At 43.1% G+C, this 14,779-nt stretch overlaps 1 protein-coding gene across 1 annotated transcript; it reads right to left on the reverse strand.

Annotated features, from left to right (window-relative positions):
• Nucleotides 1-13,309: 13,309 nt before the first annotated feature.
• Nucleotides 13,310-14,646, reverse strand: TMEM30B (transmembrane protein 30B). The gene has a single exon (XM_057731250.1). It carries the CDS (start codon nucleotides 14,511-14,513, stop codon nucleotides 13,452-13,454), a length of 1,062 nt encoding a protein of 353 aa, XP_057587233.1. The 5' UTR covers nucleotides 14,514-14,646; the 3' UTR covers nucleotides 13,310-13,451.
• Nucleotides 14,647-14,779: the final 133 nt, after the last annotated feature.

Raw genomic sequence — 14,779 nt, forward strand, 5'->3', positions numbered from 1 at the left:
TCCATTTTCATGTTGAACTTTATAATTTTGCAGTAGTTTAAGTTTAAAGGGCTTGCTTCTCAAGTGTAAGGTATCTTGTTACATATGCTAGAAGTCCATTGCCGGTCCTAGGTCCCACTAACTAAATATTTGCCTTTATGAACTAGATGCTGTCCAATGTGAATGTGCAGATTTAATTGGGTAGCAGGGGCTCCAGAGCTAAGAATGCCTGATTTGGTCAATTTCTGCAACTTCTCACCCATTGCTACTTTCTGACTGTTGAGTTGTACCCATGGCCTTCACGGGTCATTACACAAAAATTGGGTAGGGAATTTGCTCTTTGTCATGACTTTAATTCAAGTATCTCTAAACATGCTAGAAATCAATATGTATTGGCCAAATTTTATAAATGGGGAGTTGAAAGCACATAGAGATTTAGTGACCTGTACAGGTCACACCCTGAATGAGCAACAGAGGCGGAAGAAATCGGAGAGGCTGCTCTGGTCCCATCTGGAATCTTTTAACTCTTTTGACCCCCTTCAGCGATTTAGGGGCTGGCAGATTTCAAAGATCAGTGAACTTTTTGGAACAGTGCTTGACAGTGAAACATAGAGGCTTGGATTCCTTAGATTTTAGCTCTTCCAGGATGAAGGCTCGGTGTGCATTTTACAAGAAAGGGTGTCTTGTGAGGAGAATAAGGAGGGATGGACAAGTGTAAGCTGGACTGGCACTGGAGTATGAAGAGGGTCAAGATAACTGCAGATACCAAGTGTTCCTTCTCTCTTGCATGTTGGGGACTAAATAAGCATATCATTTAAAAACTTTTAGCAGTTGACATTGGAAGGAAACAAATCCAAACTAAACCTCAATATGATCTGTTAAAAAATTCAGTGGAAAGTGACAGGATTCTCCTCCGTTAGGAATTCCTGCAATTCTGACAATTGTGTTTCTCTTCCTGAAACCATCCCTGGGCACCATTCTCCAAGATGCCTTTTGTGGAGCCCTATGTCTATAAGATGGTAATTGGTGTTTGAAAAAAAAAGAGATACTTGTTCAAATATGTTTGCATAGTTTGGCAACATTTGATCTCACTCCTGGAAATTCATAAGCATATTAACATGTCAAAGGCTCTGAAAAGTCCTGCAGAGAAGAAATCTTATTTGAACTTGTCTGACTATGGACTTTCCCCACATTGCACCAAAACAGCTACAAATAGCATCTCATGAAAATAGAAATAATTTATAGAAGACATTTCAGGGGAATGATTAATCCTTCAACATTAAAACAAAAATTAGTCCTATGCCCGGTGCACTGTAAAAATTTTCATCTAAATCCCAAGTCACAGAATTCTTTCACTGGAAAGGAATCCAGTGGTTTAGTCTAACTGCCTCATTTTACAGAGGAGGAGGCACAAAACATTAAATAACTTATCCAAGTCTCATGACAAGAAAGGTAACCATACCCAGGATCTCCACTTTCCTAGCCAGTGGTTGTCTGTGTCACCACCCTGTCACTCAAAGCACCTTTAATACTGCCCACACCTAGAATTATCCATGAAGAATAATTTTTGTATGAACTTGAAAACACAAAACTGAAATGCTGCTACATCAGTGTCCTGCACTCATGTTTGCCTAGGATGAGACTAGGTTAGGGGAAAAGTATTGAGAACTTGAAAGAAGGGTGCTTCAGGATGGGGGAGAATTTTAGAGACTACTAATGTTTTTAAAAAATTGCAGATCCAGAAAGTATGCAGTGCCCTATAGACACTGAAGCTATATAAAGCTGGCAGGTGGGAAAGTTGTCAAACTGGAGGAATTTTGGAGGGTGCAGAAAAGGTGGAGTTCACTGCAAGGAAACGCTGATCACTATTGGGAGAATTACTCACCAGCCTTTGAAGCAGTGGCTTGACTCAGCACTAGAACAGAGATGAAGAGTGAAGGCAGATGGAAATACGTCTTCCGAAGGGCCAGAAAAGGAATGTCTCATAAGAACATGTAACTAGAAACAGCTTTATACACCTGAGTCATCTACAGACCTGCTATTCCCCATATCTCTGTAGATTTTATACTACTGAAAATTGACATAAGAGTCTGTCTGTGTACATTTAAAAAAACCTGATTCTATGAGCTTTGCTAGGGAGGGAGGTGAGGAGGTGGGGATTGGTAGTAGACAACAAGAAACACATTTTTGAAGGAAAAACAAAAACCTGATTCCTTGGTCAGGGTGGTAGAGGGTGGGGTTGAAGTGAGTCTTCAACCAAGCTGAGTCTAAGTTCACTGGGAGGCTTTTATTTGGAACTCTCCTATCGCAGTATTTTATCACAGTATGGTTTCCATTCTTGGCTGAGAAAAAGAACTGAAGTGGCATGGAATTGGCTCTGCCTTAGCTCTGACAAGACAGTCATAATAATGGAAGACATCTTTTCCCCATAACTTTGAAAACCATGAAAGCAGATATTGGCTCTGAGTATGTCTGATGGTCTAACTTTATTTCCTGTCAACAGAAATAACTCTGATTTATATTTGGTCATCAAGTTCACACACTCACATACAACTTGCACTGAGAGAGCACAGAGCGATGTAGTAAACAGAGCTGTGGTGTATCCCTGTCCAGCTGAGCTTCCTGGTCCGAAGGAGGCCTCAGGGACTGAGAAAGATACTTCAGTGTTCTCACTCTTTGACACTACATCCCTCTGTGCATCCTTCCAGTGGGGTATATTACATGTGCTTCAGATGAGCTACACTTTGGCTTTGATCTCTGAGCCCTCACCTACATACACTCTTTGTGATCCAGAAGGTTGGTTGGCCTGTATCCAGTAATTACAATGAGATGCTGAAGGCTGCGGGGATGATCTATGCTGGCATCTGGCACGTTGTTTCATTCTTCTAATATCTGGGTACATCAGAGGAGCGAGAGAATTTTTAAAATTCCATTTCCTTTTCAAAATTGATCGATGGTCCAGGCAGTGCAAATTGAGTGAATATGCCTTTTCAGCTAATGCCTTCTTGTGTCATCTGGTTTTGAATTCAGAAGCATTCTTTCCACTGTACTGTTATTATGCCATATAACTCATTGACTTATGATGCCATCAATCATTGAGGGTGCCATTATTTTATGTACCACTATGAAAAAAATGCTGCCAATTAAAAGAAGACCTAATAATACCTTAAGCTTAAATTTTTGTATTTTATCCTCATTCAAGGGGTTCTTTTATACTTAGAGTTTTATTAGGTGTCCCACTTGTGCAGACATAAAAAGGAAAGTATATGTAAGATAAATTTGCTGTCTCTCCTAAAATTTCTTCTTATCCACTGCTCAACTCTTCCAAATCCCTCCAGAGACAGATTCTTCAATGTCGATGTTTACATACAATGCAGTGTTTTGCCCCAAAATACAATGACAGTGCAACACAATGACAACCACATCGTGACTGTGGCCTGGCTGGCAGTGAGTCTAAGTGCCAGCAACTGTAAGAAGCCATGGAGAGTGAGAAGCCAGGAAATTCAGACACATCCTGAGTTTAGAGATGTTAAAACGTGGGGGGTAGGGGGTAGGTATATCTTGGGATGGAAGAAATATGGTATGTCTCAGGCTCAAAGCGCGGTATGTACAAGATTCACGTATACAAAATTTAGAAATATTTTACAAAACTTTCTTTTTTTATTTTTGAGGTTCCACGTCAATCTCAGAAAGGAATGCAAAGTTTAAAACTATCCAGCCCTGAATTGCTGTCTCAGTAAATGTGGTTCACGGGATCCCCAGTGAACAGACTTATTTTACTTCTAGAGAGACTCCATAGGCTTTCTGTGTAAAAAAGTGGCCACGAAGAGGGTTTATCTGTCAGTCTATTAAGACTGTGAGGCAATTTCATATAGTTCCTGGGAAAGCTGCCTGCAACATTTATTAGCCTCTCATTGTTAAAAAACAAAAAACAAACAAAAAAAACCCAATTTCTAATTTCAAATAAATAATAAAATTTTTTAATTAAAACGACATTTTCATGCCTATTTGGCAAAGTTATTTGGTGATAAGAAAAATAGTAGCACTCTTTTTCACTTTTGTGCCTAAGTTACAACAAAGTAGATGACATATACTTTTCCAACAATAGCATCAAGAATCTTCTCTTTATGACATAGCTCTAAAATAAACACAAGATTTTTAAAACCTTAAATTGGTAGTAACCACTAGAATTATATTTGAAGGAAATATTCTATATTATTTGAATACAAATTAAAAATAAACACTCCAGTTTCTTTTTTGATAGATTAATTGGAGTGTATTAAAACTTACAGAATTATTATGCAATTTACAAGCATTCATATTTTATGCACTCTCAGGAACCTTAATTTTGGAAACTAGTATTCCACATGAGCGTTACACAATCACATAAAAGATTTTTTTCCTTCCCACCTGCGTTAGGCCCAGAGGTAGTGAAATGCTGGCGATGCTGTCTCCGTCCAGCGGAGGGCAGTAGCGTGCATCTTTAGAAGAGGGATTCCCATTTCAGGTTGGGCCAGCATCACCCTGAGAAACCGTACACCGGCTTGGGTGTCTCTTGAGCCAGACTCCGGTGACAGCCCTTGGCAAGGCAGCAAGGCCACGGCGAGTTGGCTTCAGGGGGCCAGGTGGCAGACTTGAAGTCTCCTCTTCCCAGTTCTGTGGGTTGTACTCGCTCAGCCCAGGGGTGTGTGATGCAGGAAAACTGCAAGGCTTTGTGGCATGCAAAGGATCTGGGACCGAGCCTCAGTGCTTGGCTGCTTGAGTTCACCTTTGGCAACAAATTGGAGGGAATGTGGTTAAAATGCGACTCATTCCCTTCCCAAGATACCTGCACTTAAATTTCATTTCCTCCTGTTTTCTGCTCTGTTGAAGGATGAGGAGGAGGAGATGTGGAGCCTTTGGTCCTGCCTCTCTGTACCAACCCCGCCCAGAGCTTTGCTTCCTTCATGCCAAATTTGGACAAACTGGGAATGTCCAGGCTACCAGGATTCCCAGGAGACTGACCCATGGGTGCGCTCTGTGCCTTTGAATTTTCCATTAGAATTGGAGTGTTTTGGGCAGTAGTCCATCTAATATCATTTTCATCATTCAACTTAAGGAAAATGTTAAATTAAAAAATTTTCCAAGTTTCTTAACGAGGTAACAAATGCTTTAGGATGATTTCTTCTAACCGTGTGCATTGCGTGAGTCTATAGAAACACTGTAAACGCCACGGAAAGAAGTGGACTCTGAGGGCCTGGTGGAGGTGTAGCATGAGGACCCCCCACAGCCTTTCAGGAGGACAGGGTGCATTCCCTGGGCAGTTATTTTTCTCAATACTATACTATATGCATAGTTTAAGGGATGATAGCAAAACGGACACCTGTGTATCCACCTCCCAGCTGGAGAAATAGAATGTTACCAGTACCTCTGCTGCCCCTCTTTACCTGCCCCTGCTTCTTTCCATCTCCTTCCTCTTCTCAGAAGTAACTATTCTCCTAAAATGTAATCATTTCTGGACTTTTCCTCATGCTATGATTCCCTCTCTATTCTCTTCCGATGGTCTAGTTTTCTCCCCTGAACTAAAATCACCCCGTGGTCTAGATTACTGAAGCTTTGGAGTAAATCTTCATTACTGGCAGGTCAAGCAAGATTCCCCTTCCACCACCTCACTCCCACAACCTCTGTTCTTTTCTTTTTACTTTTTCTTTCTTTTTTAGGGTTGTCTTGTCTATGTTTTTTTTTTCCTTCATGTGATTACTCTTAGTATTCATAGAGGATGAGAAGTCGAGTGCCTTAGTGTGGATCCTCAGTCTGACAAGCTGGTTTGAATCCTGGTTCTTCATTGCTATTTGTGCTGCCTTAGGCTAGTTACTTTACCTCTCTGAGCTTCAGCTTCCTCATCTGTGACATGCAGATCATAGGAGCACTGATTTCACAGGATTGCTGTGAGGATTACAATGGGGTAACATAGGTAAGGCACTGAGAACATTTCCTGGAAGACATCACTATTGCCTTGGAATAGCTGGGAGCTTCTGTGGTCACACTGACCTCCTGGCTGTCTCTTGCCAACCATGTCACCTTGGACCAGTTTATTTTTCCAAACCTCTGTTTCTGCATATGCACAATGAGGATAATATTAGGGTTGTTATAAAACTTAAAGGAAAAAAACCCATGAAAATTGCTTAGCATGTTGTCTGGTAAATGCTTAACGATTTCATTTAAGCATTTTAACTAGGTTTAATTTTAAAAGTGAATTTCACCCTAGTGTGAAAAACTTTCTCTACCCTCACTTCTGGGTATCTACGAAAACACCTGCCTGGGAATCCAAAACACGTGCCTGGGAGAGGGATGCTGATAGTAAAGAGAAGTTTGCAGAACCACCTCTTGTGTTCTTGCAGCTTTTCCTTGCTTCCATCTCTTTGAGGTGCAGGATGCTTGGAAGGAAAAACTGTTCCCGATTCAAAGCCAAACCCTCCTTCCTGAGCCTTCTCTGTTTCCACAGCCTGCTTTGCCGGCTTAGGGCTGCCCAGGCAAAGCCGTTTCTTAACTTATTTTCCAGAATCAGAGGAAAGTTTAACATAACAAAATTTTATAGCTCCTGCCCGGTAACATATATTACTTTGGAAAAATAAAAATACCTTTCCCTTATCATGCATTATTCTTTTACATGTACAATTTTCCTGACGTATTGAAGCAATAGTCCACGGTTTGCTATGACTTGGAGGTTTATGGCTCTTCTGTGGCAGATCAGACTAAACATAATTCATTCATAGCTACTTAGTGCTCAGGGAAATAAACCCCTGAACTTAAATAACTATGGTGTGACCTCTGTAAAATATTATTTATGGTTTTAAAACTACTATTATGTAGATATCAAGATGTGCCAAATGTTATAAACCAAACACCAGCCGGCAAATGGGACAACAAGCACTCCATTTATTTTTGCTTTTCTTTCTGGCTATTTCTCTACAAATGCTATTTTCATTTAAATGGATTCTGGGGTAATTATCTGGCAGAGGAAAGCAATCTTCATTTTATTATAGAATACTACAGTAAGTAAAAAAATTCTCCTCTATAAAGAAGCACCACAAAAATATAAACATTCCATTAACTTACTGCAGTTTAATAGGAAAGACACTGATTATCTCTGAGTGTAAAGTAACTGTCCCCACTATCAGTGAACTAATGTAACCCATCTGCTATTCATTTCTGCAAATTAGTTTATGGAGGAAAACCCGACTGCACATTTAAGTTATCCAAATGGGAACTCTAAGCTTAGCCTTTTCAGGCTGTTTAAAATATATGTGCATTGACAACCCTCCTTATTGTAAGATTTTCAAAAGAGTCATCTCCTTTGTTTCCTCAGTGATTTCCTATGCATTCAGCTCGATTGTAAGAAATAAGCTGTTCGGTGGTAGAAAAGTCATGGAATCGTTGGTTTCCTAACAACCAGTCAACAAACGTTTGAGGACCCACCACATGTTGGTTACTCAGCCTGGCACTGGCAAAATAAAGATGAATGAGAAAAAAAAACCCTCAGTGCTCAAAGAACTAACGGTGTGAATGTGGAGGTAGATAACCAAATGAGCAATTTCTAGGCAACACATCGTGTGCTGTGAGAGAGGAATAAACACAAAGGGAAGACTAGATTGCAGACAGAGAGTGGAGGAGGCCAGAAGACCTTGCGGAGGACTTCACAGAAAATGGAGACCCAAACACTGACCACAGTCTTGAGGATGACTGGGGAGAGTCTGGTGGTCAGGTGGACGTGCGAGACCAACATGGGCCAAGACACGAGGGGACGCTGGGTTCAGGTCTCTTCGAATCATTCAAGATAGCTGGAATTTGGTGGAGCCTTGGGGGAAGAAGGGATGAAGATTCAGAGCCAGGCCAACCATGGAGGCCTTGTAGGCCCTGCTAAGGAATTTAGATTTCCTCCTGTAGGCTGTGTGTTGACGCGAGAGAGTTGCAGTTGAGGTCACGTGATGAGATTTGTGTTTTGGCTAGCTCCTCGTGGCTGGGATGTGGAAAATAAACCAGAGCCCAGTTAACAGGCTCCTTCAACTTCCACATGGAAAAAAACAAAGTCCTGGGCCAGGGCAGTGACAAAGAGAGACCTGATTGAGAGTGTGTTTGGGATCTGGAAGCAACAGGATCTGATAACCAGCTGGATGTAGGAAGAAACAGAGGGAGGAGCCAAGGAAGTAGTTCGGGTTTGGGGCTTGGGTGACTGAGCGGGATAGATGAGTCATTTTCAGCATCTGGGACTATTCTTGGAAGAATGGGTTTGGAGGAAAGGTCAATGGGTTTCATGCTGACCACATGGAGCTTATGCTATTTGTAGGACATTTAGGTTTGTCCCAGAGGCAGCTGGACATGTGAGTTTGGAGAAAAGTTAGGGTTGGAGATAGAGATTATGCCATTTATATATATGATGGCCAGTAACATTTTTAAAGATCCACGACAGTGAATACATGAGCTAATTTTCCCCCCAGTGGTGTGAAAATTACCATCATGGCAAATTATGTTGATGTAACAAGATAAGTCTTCATCCCTAAATCCCTACAGGTAAAAACAAAAAGGAAACAGTAAAAAGTGTTCCATTCTGTCGTTGACTATGAATAGGAAGTGATGCAGCTCTCATTTTGGAGTCTTTAACAAAAATGGGATATGTCTTTTACTTATTAAGATCATAACAAGACTTAATCAAGTCTTCCTTGAGAATACTCCAGTGGCCCATTGAAATGACAATCACTGCCTCATCCAGAGGTTATGCTTTTGATGTAGAACACTGCCTACTTTTGTAGAGTTCTGAACAAAACTGAGCAAAGTAGAAGAGAATCTATTTCTCCCTTTGTCAGTCTTGATGACTTTCTAAAAGCGTGTGCATTTTGATGGCAAAGATTAATGAGACCACATAGTGTTAAGCACCTTGGACTTTGAGAACAAAGGCCCTTTAGAGGAACAAAGTATCATTATTAATGACACATCATTTGCAGTTTTCATCAGTCATGTAAGGTTTCAACCACTTTAATGGGAATTTAGTTAAGAGCTCAAGGTGGAGAGCAAGGCTATTAGAGGAGGTTCTTGACAGTAATACCTTTTGCTTCTAAGGATAAAGATAAATCACACTGAAATTCATCAAAAAGACAAGCTGAGAGGTTCAGAAGGAGGTGAGCTACCATCCACTTACTGAATTTCTCAAAGGCCTTGTCATTAGTGAGTCCACTGGTGAGCTCTGCCCTGTGCAATGGACTCCCTTCGTGGCCAGGTCCCCCCTTTCTGGACACCTTGCCCAGAAAAATGCCTCACAGTCCAAACCTCACCTTTCTCTTTTATTTATTCCCCTCCTCTCCCCACACCCCCAGTCTATGTTGGGTTTCACCCCCTCGGAATCTTCCTTTGTCCTATGGTCAAGCGGTGAATAAAGGACTGCCACCTTGCCACCTTGCCGTGGTGAGCTAACTTACACCATTACCACTGAAGATGCGAATCATAAGGCCAGGAGGCACACCAGTGGGGAAGGATTTTTTCTGGAATAGGCGTTGTTAGTCTTATCAGAGAAACCATGGGACATGGCAATACAGAGTCAACACTGTTGTCAATGTTTGCAAATTCTTTACACAAAATGCTACTCTCATGTAAGATCTCTCTGGGACCTTATTGTGTTTCAGTCACATTCACTAAGACTTTCTTAATGACATTTTATAAATGACTCTGCTTTTGTTGGAGGGCAATTATGAGAAATTCTCCTGGGGGGAAAATTGAAGTGAAAAAAATTTTAATTTTGTCATCTAAATCAGTCAGCTATGTTTTATCTGTAGGAAAAAAAAATCTAGGATGCAAAGAAATGCCCAATAAAAATAAAGGAAGAGGGAATTTTATATAGTAACTGATGACTTGTACCCAGGGACATATAAGGAATTGATTCCACTGCAGCTCTACCAATATCTCTTTGAGAACTTACTCAAGATTGTTGAGATCCCCAGGGACAGGAAGAGAGCACAGACACCATGAGGCAGAAGGGGTTGTGGTTATATAGCGTTAAGTGATATTTGTTACTAAAGGAAACCTCAGACTATTATTCTGTCTCTGATTTGTAACAACCATGTAGTCCATGAATTGTTTAGTTGATTTGATTCTGGAGATTCTTGGAAAGTCTTTCTTGTTTTATTATTCTGTTTTGGGAGATCCCACCAACTACATTAGTTTCTCTTTTGTTTGCGGTTTACTTTACAGGGTAGATCAAAGCACATTTCCAGTCCAATTGTTGAGGTTCACTCTTTTCTGTCTCCTTCCAGACAACACAGCTTTAGCTAGCAAGCATTTACTGGACAACATGCGAATTCAAGCCCAGCTAGAATCCTGAGATACCAAACAGAATGCTACAGCACAGGAAAATGTTTCTTTTCCCTTTTTTTTGTTTTTAAAGTTTCTGAGGCTCTGCAGTCCCGAATACCCAACAAATAATTGTAATTTAGAATTTGAGTAAAATGCAGAAATGGAGAAGTAAGATTGCTGCAATCACATTCTTTAGTAACTTTTAATACTAAATATTATTAAAAATTGACCACATTTTACCAAATTCAAACTATAACTGAAAGATCATCTGATTTGCACTACACATTGATGTTGATATAAGTTCAAATTCTGTGTTAGGAAGTTAACACTGAAAGATTGAGTTCACTGTGAGCTTTATCCTGAAAGATGATTTTCTTGCTGCATTCTAAATCTGCTAAGAACAAGTGAGCAAAGCGGTTGGTAGTTGGTAACTTTTTTAACGTTTGTGCCTTTAAGATCATAGTTCACAAGAATTAAGCAAACACGATAACAAAGGCAACACAAACATAACCTTTATTCTCTTTCAAAAACCCAGAGGGAAAAAAAAAAACCCAGAGAATAAATAGGGCCTAGAACGACATTCATTGATTTAATCAGAATACCTTAAATTTTGTAGTCTCATTTAAAATTTTATAGCAATACAAATGTTGTAAAAGTGATAGCAATATACATGACATTGTTCTTAACTAAGCAGTAAAAAAATGTAGTAAATTCTCTTATCTATCATAAAGAAGAGCTGCTCGATCAAACATTCATAATAAATAAAAATTACTCTATATACATATGATCATATATTCATAGCCTAAAATCACGATACACAATCTGACAATAAAATTTTGTTATATTCAGGAGCTGGGAAGCCAACACACTGGGATTATAAAGTATTTTTTGGTTTACGTAACTACTGAGACAGAATCTCTAAAATCACAAATGTTCCAGAAGATCTGAGACAGATGTCAGTGAACATGCATGCTGTCTACTGACTATTAATTTTCAAAGGACTAGAAGAGTGAATTAAAATTAATATAAGTTATTCAGTACAATTCAATATTTGACTACTTAAAAAAATACTTCAGGGCACTGCACTGCCTTATAGGCATGAGCAAAAGTTGTAGTAATTGGAAAGTATCAGTAATAGAGAGCAGGCACTGAGAATTATGACACAACAGCAAATAACTGCCTTCGGCAAATAAACTGGTTAAGGTGATCTCGCTTTTTTAAGTTCTTTTGCCATAAAAGGGTTTTTTAAGACTCTGTTTTCTTAGAATAACTTTATATATCAGGATGAGTTTAGAGTAGTCAGAGTTTAACATTACCTCAAAGGTTCAAATAATTCTTAAGATTCTAGCTTACATAAGACACTATTCCTTAGCATTCATTTAAACATATTACTAAAAACAAGCATGGTTCATTTGACAACATAGATTAAATTTTTTTTGTCTTAGACCCAAGGAAAAAGGTATCAAGGTAGCCCTTTGTCTCTAAGCATAACAAATCATTTAGATGACAAAGAAGACTGAGTCAGGAGTCAGGAGACACAGTTATGACTTTAGGAAAATCACTTTTCCTCTAAGATCCTCCCCAGCTATCTGATTCTAAGGTTCAAATATTCCTTCTGAAGCAACCTAAATGCCCATCAACAGATGAATGGATAAAGAAGATGTGGCACAGATATACAATGGAATATTACTCAGCCATAAAAAGGAATGAAATTATCTGTAGTGAGGTGGATGGACCTAGAGTCTGTCATACAGAGTGAAGTAAGCCAGAAAGAGAAAAACAAATATTGTATGCTAACTCACATACATGGAATCTAAAAAAATGGTACGGATGAACCCAGCGACCGGGCAAGAATAAAGATGTTAATGTAGAGAACGGACTTGAGGACACAGGGTGGGGGGACAAAGGAGAAGCTGGGACGAAGTGAGAGAGTAGCATTGACATGTATACACTACCAAATGTAAAACAGATAGCTAGTGGGAAGCTGCTGCATAACACAGGGAGATCAACGCAATGATGGGTGATGACTTAGAGGGCTGGGATAGGGAGGGGATATGGGGATATGTGTATAAATACAGCTGATTCACTTCGTTGTACAGCAAAAACTGGCACAACAGTGTAAAGCAATTATATTCCAATAAAGAGCTTAAAAAAAATTCCCTCTAAGCTGTACAAACTGACCTGGCATTTTCAAGTTTCTACACAGTACCTGTCCAAAAAAAAAAAAAAAAAAAAAAAAAGAAAAAGAAAAAAATTTAAATTTCTTACACTCAAATATCAAATGAATTGATACAAACCCTGCTCTGCAAATCTGTATGCGAACTAGTTGTTTTCACATATTGCACACATTATAGAGAGCTTCCTATGTTCAAGGAGGAGTGCTAGACCAAACCTGCAACATTAGCTTGTCGCTGCCCCTGGGAACAAATGACCACTGCGTCAGGCCCAGCCGCAGACACATGAGGAAACAGGGAAACAGGCGGTATCCTACATGCTCCCTGGTTCAGGGTGCTGATTCCTAAACTTGAGGGAATACAGGAGGAATCTCCAGATGGATCTGTTAAAACAGCAGCTCCGAGGGTCTCACCGCAGCCTTATTGTGTCAGAATTTCTGGGGATGGGGGCTCCTAATCTACCCCCATTTTTAATCAGCATGTTCTCCCCTACCCCTGCATGCCTCTGCTAGTTATTTGTGGGCTTCACTACACCGCTGCCCCCCACCGCCCCCCCCCCCAAAAAAAAAGAAAAGAAAACCACTGTACTGTAGGGCTTAGAGTCAGGAGCCAATGAGTAGCTGCTAGATCTGGAGCCCGTTATTTAACACCTCTAGGTCTGTCTCTTCATCAGATGGGGGTTGAATGAGAGAAGTCTCTAACCATCCCTTCCTCTTTCAAAGAACCTAACATGTCAACCCGTGAAGGAGATGGAGAAGATCTGCAGGGATGTCTCGCTCTAGCGGTTCAAACACCCCAGAAGAGTCTGGGAGCCCCTGATTCGGAGTAATTCCTCTCTCTCTCTGGTCCCCTCATCCACAATAGGAGGCGACGGGAGGCGACGTTGGAAGCGGGTGACAGTCGAGAGGGAGGAACCAAAAGAAGCTTGCAAGAGAGTTTTGGCAAGAAGCAGAGAGGGTTCCTTGAAAGCAGGAATTACTCGTCGTCCTCGTCTTCGTCGCTCTGGTCCTGGTAGCGAATGTACACGACCAGCATGACAAAGCCCATGAGGATGCAGAGCGAGCCGACCACCAGGTAGGCGATGCCCAGGAACGGGTTCTTGCCGCCCATCCACGAGACGCTGCTGAAGATGATGAGCTTGCGGCCGCCGAAGGCGCGCACCGGGTAGTTGTAGGTGATGTTGACGCGGTAGGCGCCCCGCGGCAGCCCGGCGGAGTAGTTGCCCTGGCGGATGCGCGCGTACAGCTTGCGGAAGGTGGGCAGCGCCGCCGTGCGCATCCACACCACGAAGTCCTGGTTGATGAAGCCCGTGTTGTTGGGGTCGGGGCTGAGCTCGTAGACCGGCCGGTGCCAGTTGGGCGGGGGCGCGGTGCCCCGGAAGGCCAGCGCCAGGCTGCCGTTCACCAGTGGCGGGTTGCGGAACTTGACGTGGTAGTCGGTCCACCAGGCGATGCCGGTGCGGTCGAGCGGCACCTCGACGTAGGGCCCACCGGGCAGGCGCTGGTGCCACAGCGAGAAGGAGTCGTTGAAGAGGCTGTTGGCGATGGCGCCGCAGGGCGCGACGGGCAGGCCGGCCGCGCTGTACTGGTAGGGGGCGCACTCGTTGACCGGCTGGCGCAGCGCGCTCTGCAGCCCGCTCAGCTGCGCGTCGTCGCGGGACACGCCGTAGCGCCGGTTGTTCTGGTAGAAGTTGGTCAGCTGGTAGTAGAGGTACACGGGGCCCTGGAAGAGCTCGGGCAGCGAGAAGTACCAGGCGCACGAGCAGCGCGGCGGCGGCGCGCGGCCCTGGCCGGCGGCGGCGCACACCGAGCAGTTGCCGGCGCCCGCGTCGCCGGTGTAGTCGTACTCGAGCTCCTTGATGCCGTTGGAGGAGTAGTAGAGGCCCAGGCCCAGGCCGAGGAAGGCCAGGCCGGCGCAGAAGAAGAGCGGCAGCGCGATGCCGGCCGACAGCAGCGGCTGCCAGGCGGGGAGGCGCTGCTGCGTGAACGCGGTGTTGTCGGGCTGCTGCGCGCCCCGGGCGGTGGCGCTCCAGGTCATCGCGGCCGCGCGGACCCCCGGCGGGGCGCCTCCGCCTCCGCTCTGGGCCAACCCGGGGCTGCTCCCGGGGCAGCCTTCCGCCGGCCCAGGTGAGTTCTGGCTCCGGCCCGCGCACAGGTGGGTCTTCGTTCCAGGTGCTCCGGGCAGCCACCGGACCCCTCAGTTCCGCCTCGGCCCAGGTGATCGGCCGGCTCCGCCCCCGCGGGTAATCGGGAGCCCGCGCCCCGCCTCTTCCGAGGTGAGCGGGAGGGCGTTCCTTCCCCCAC

Source organism: Hippopotamus amphibius, chromosome 4 (assembly GCF_030028045.1).
Source record: "Hippopotamus amphibius kiboko isolate mHipAmp2 chromosome 4, mHipAmp2.hap2, whole genome shotgun sequence".
NCBI lineage: Eukaryota > Metazoa > Chordata > Mammalia > Artiodactyla > Hippopotamidae > Hippopotamus > Hippopotamus amphibius.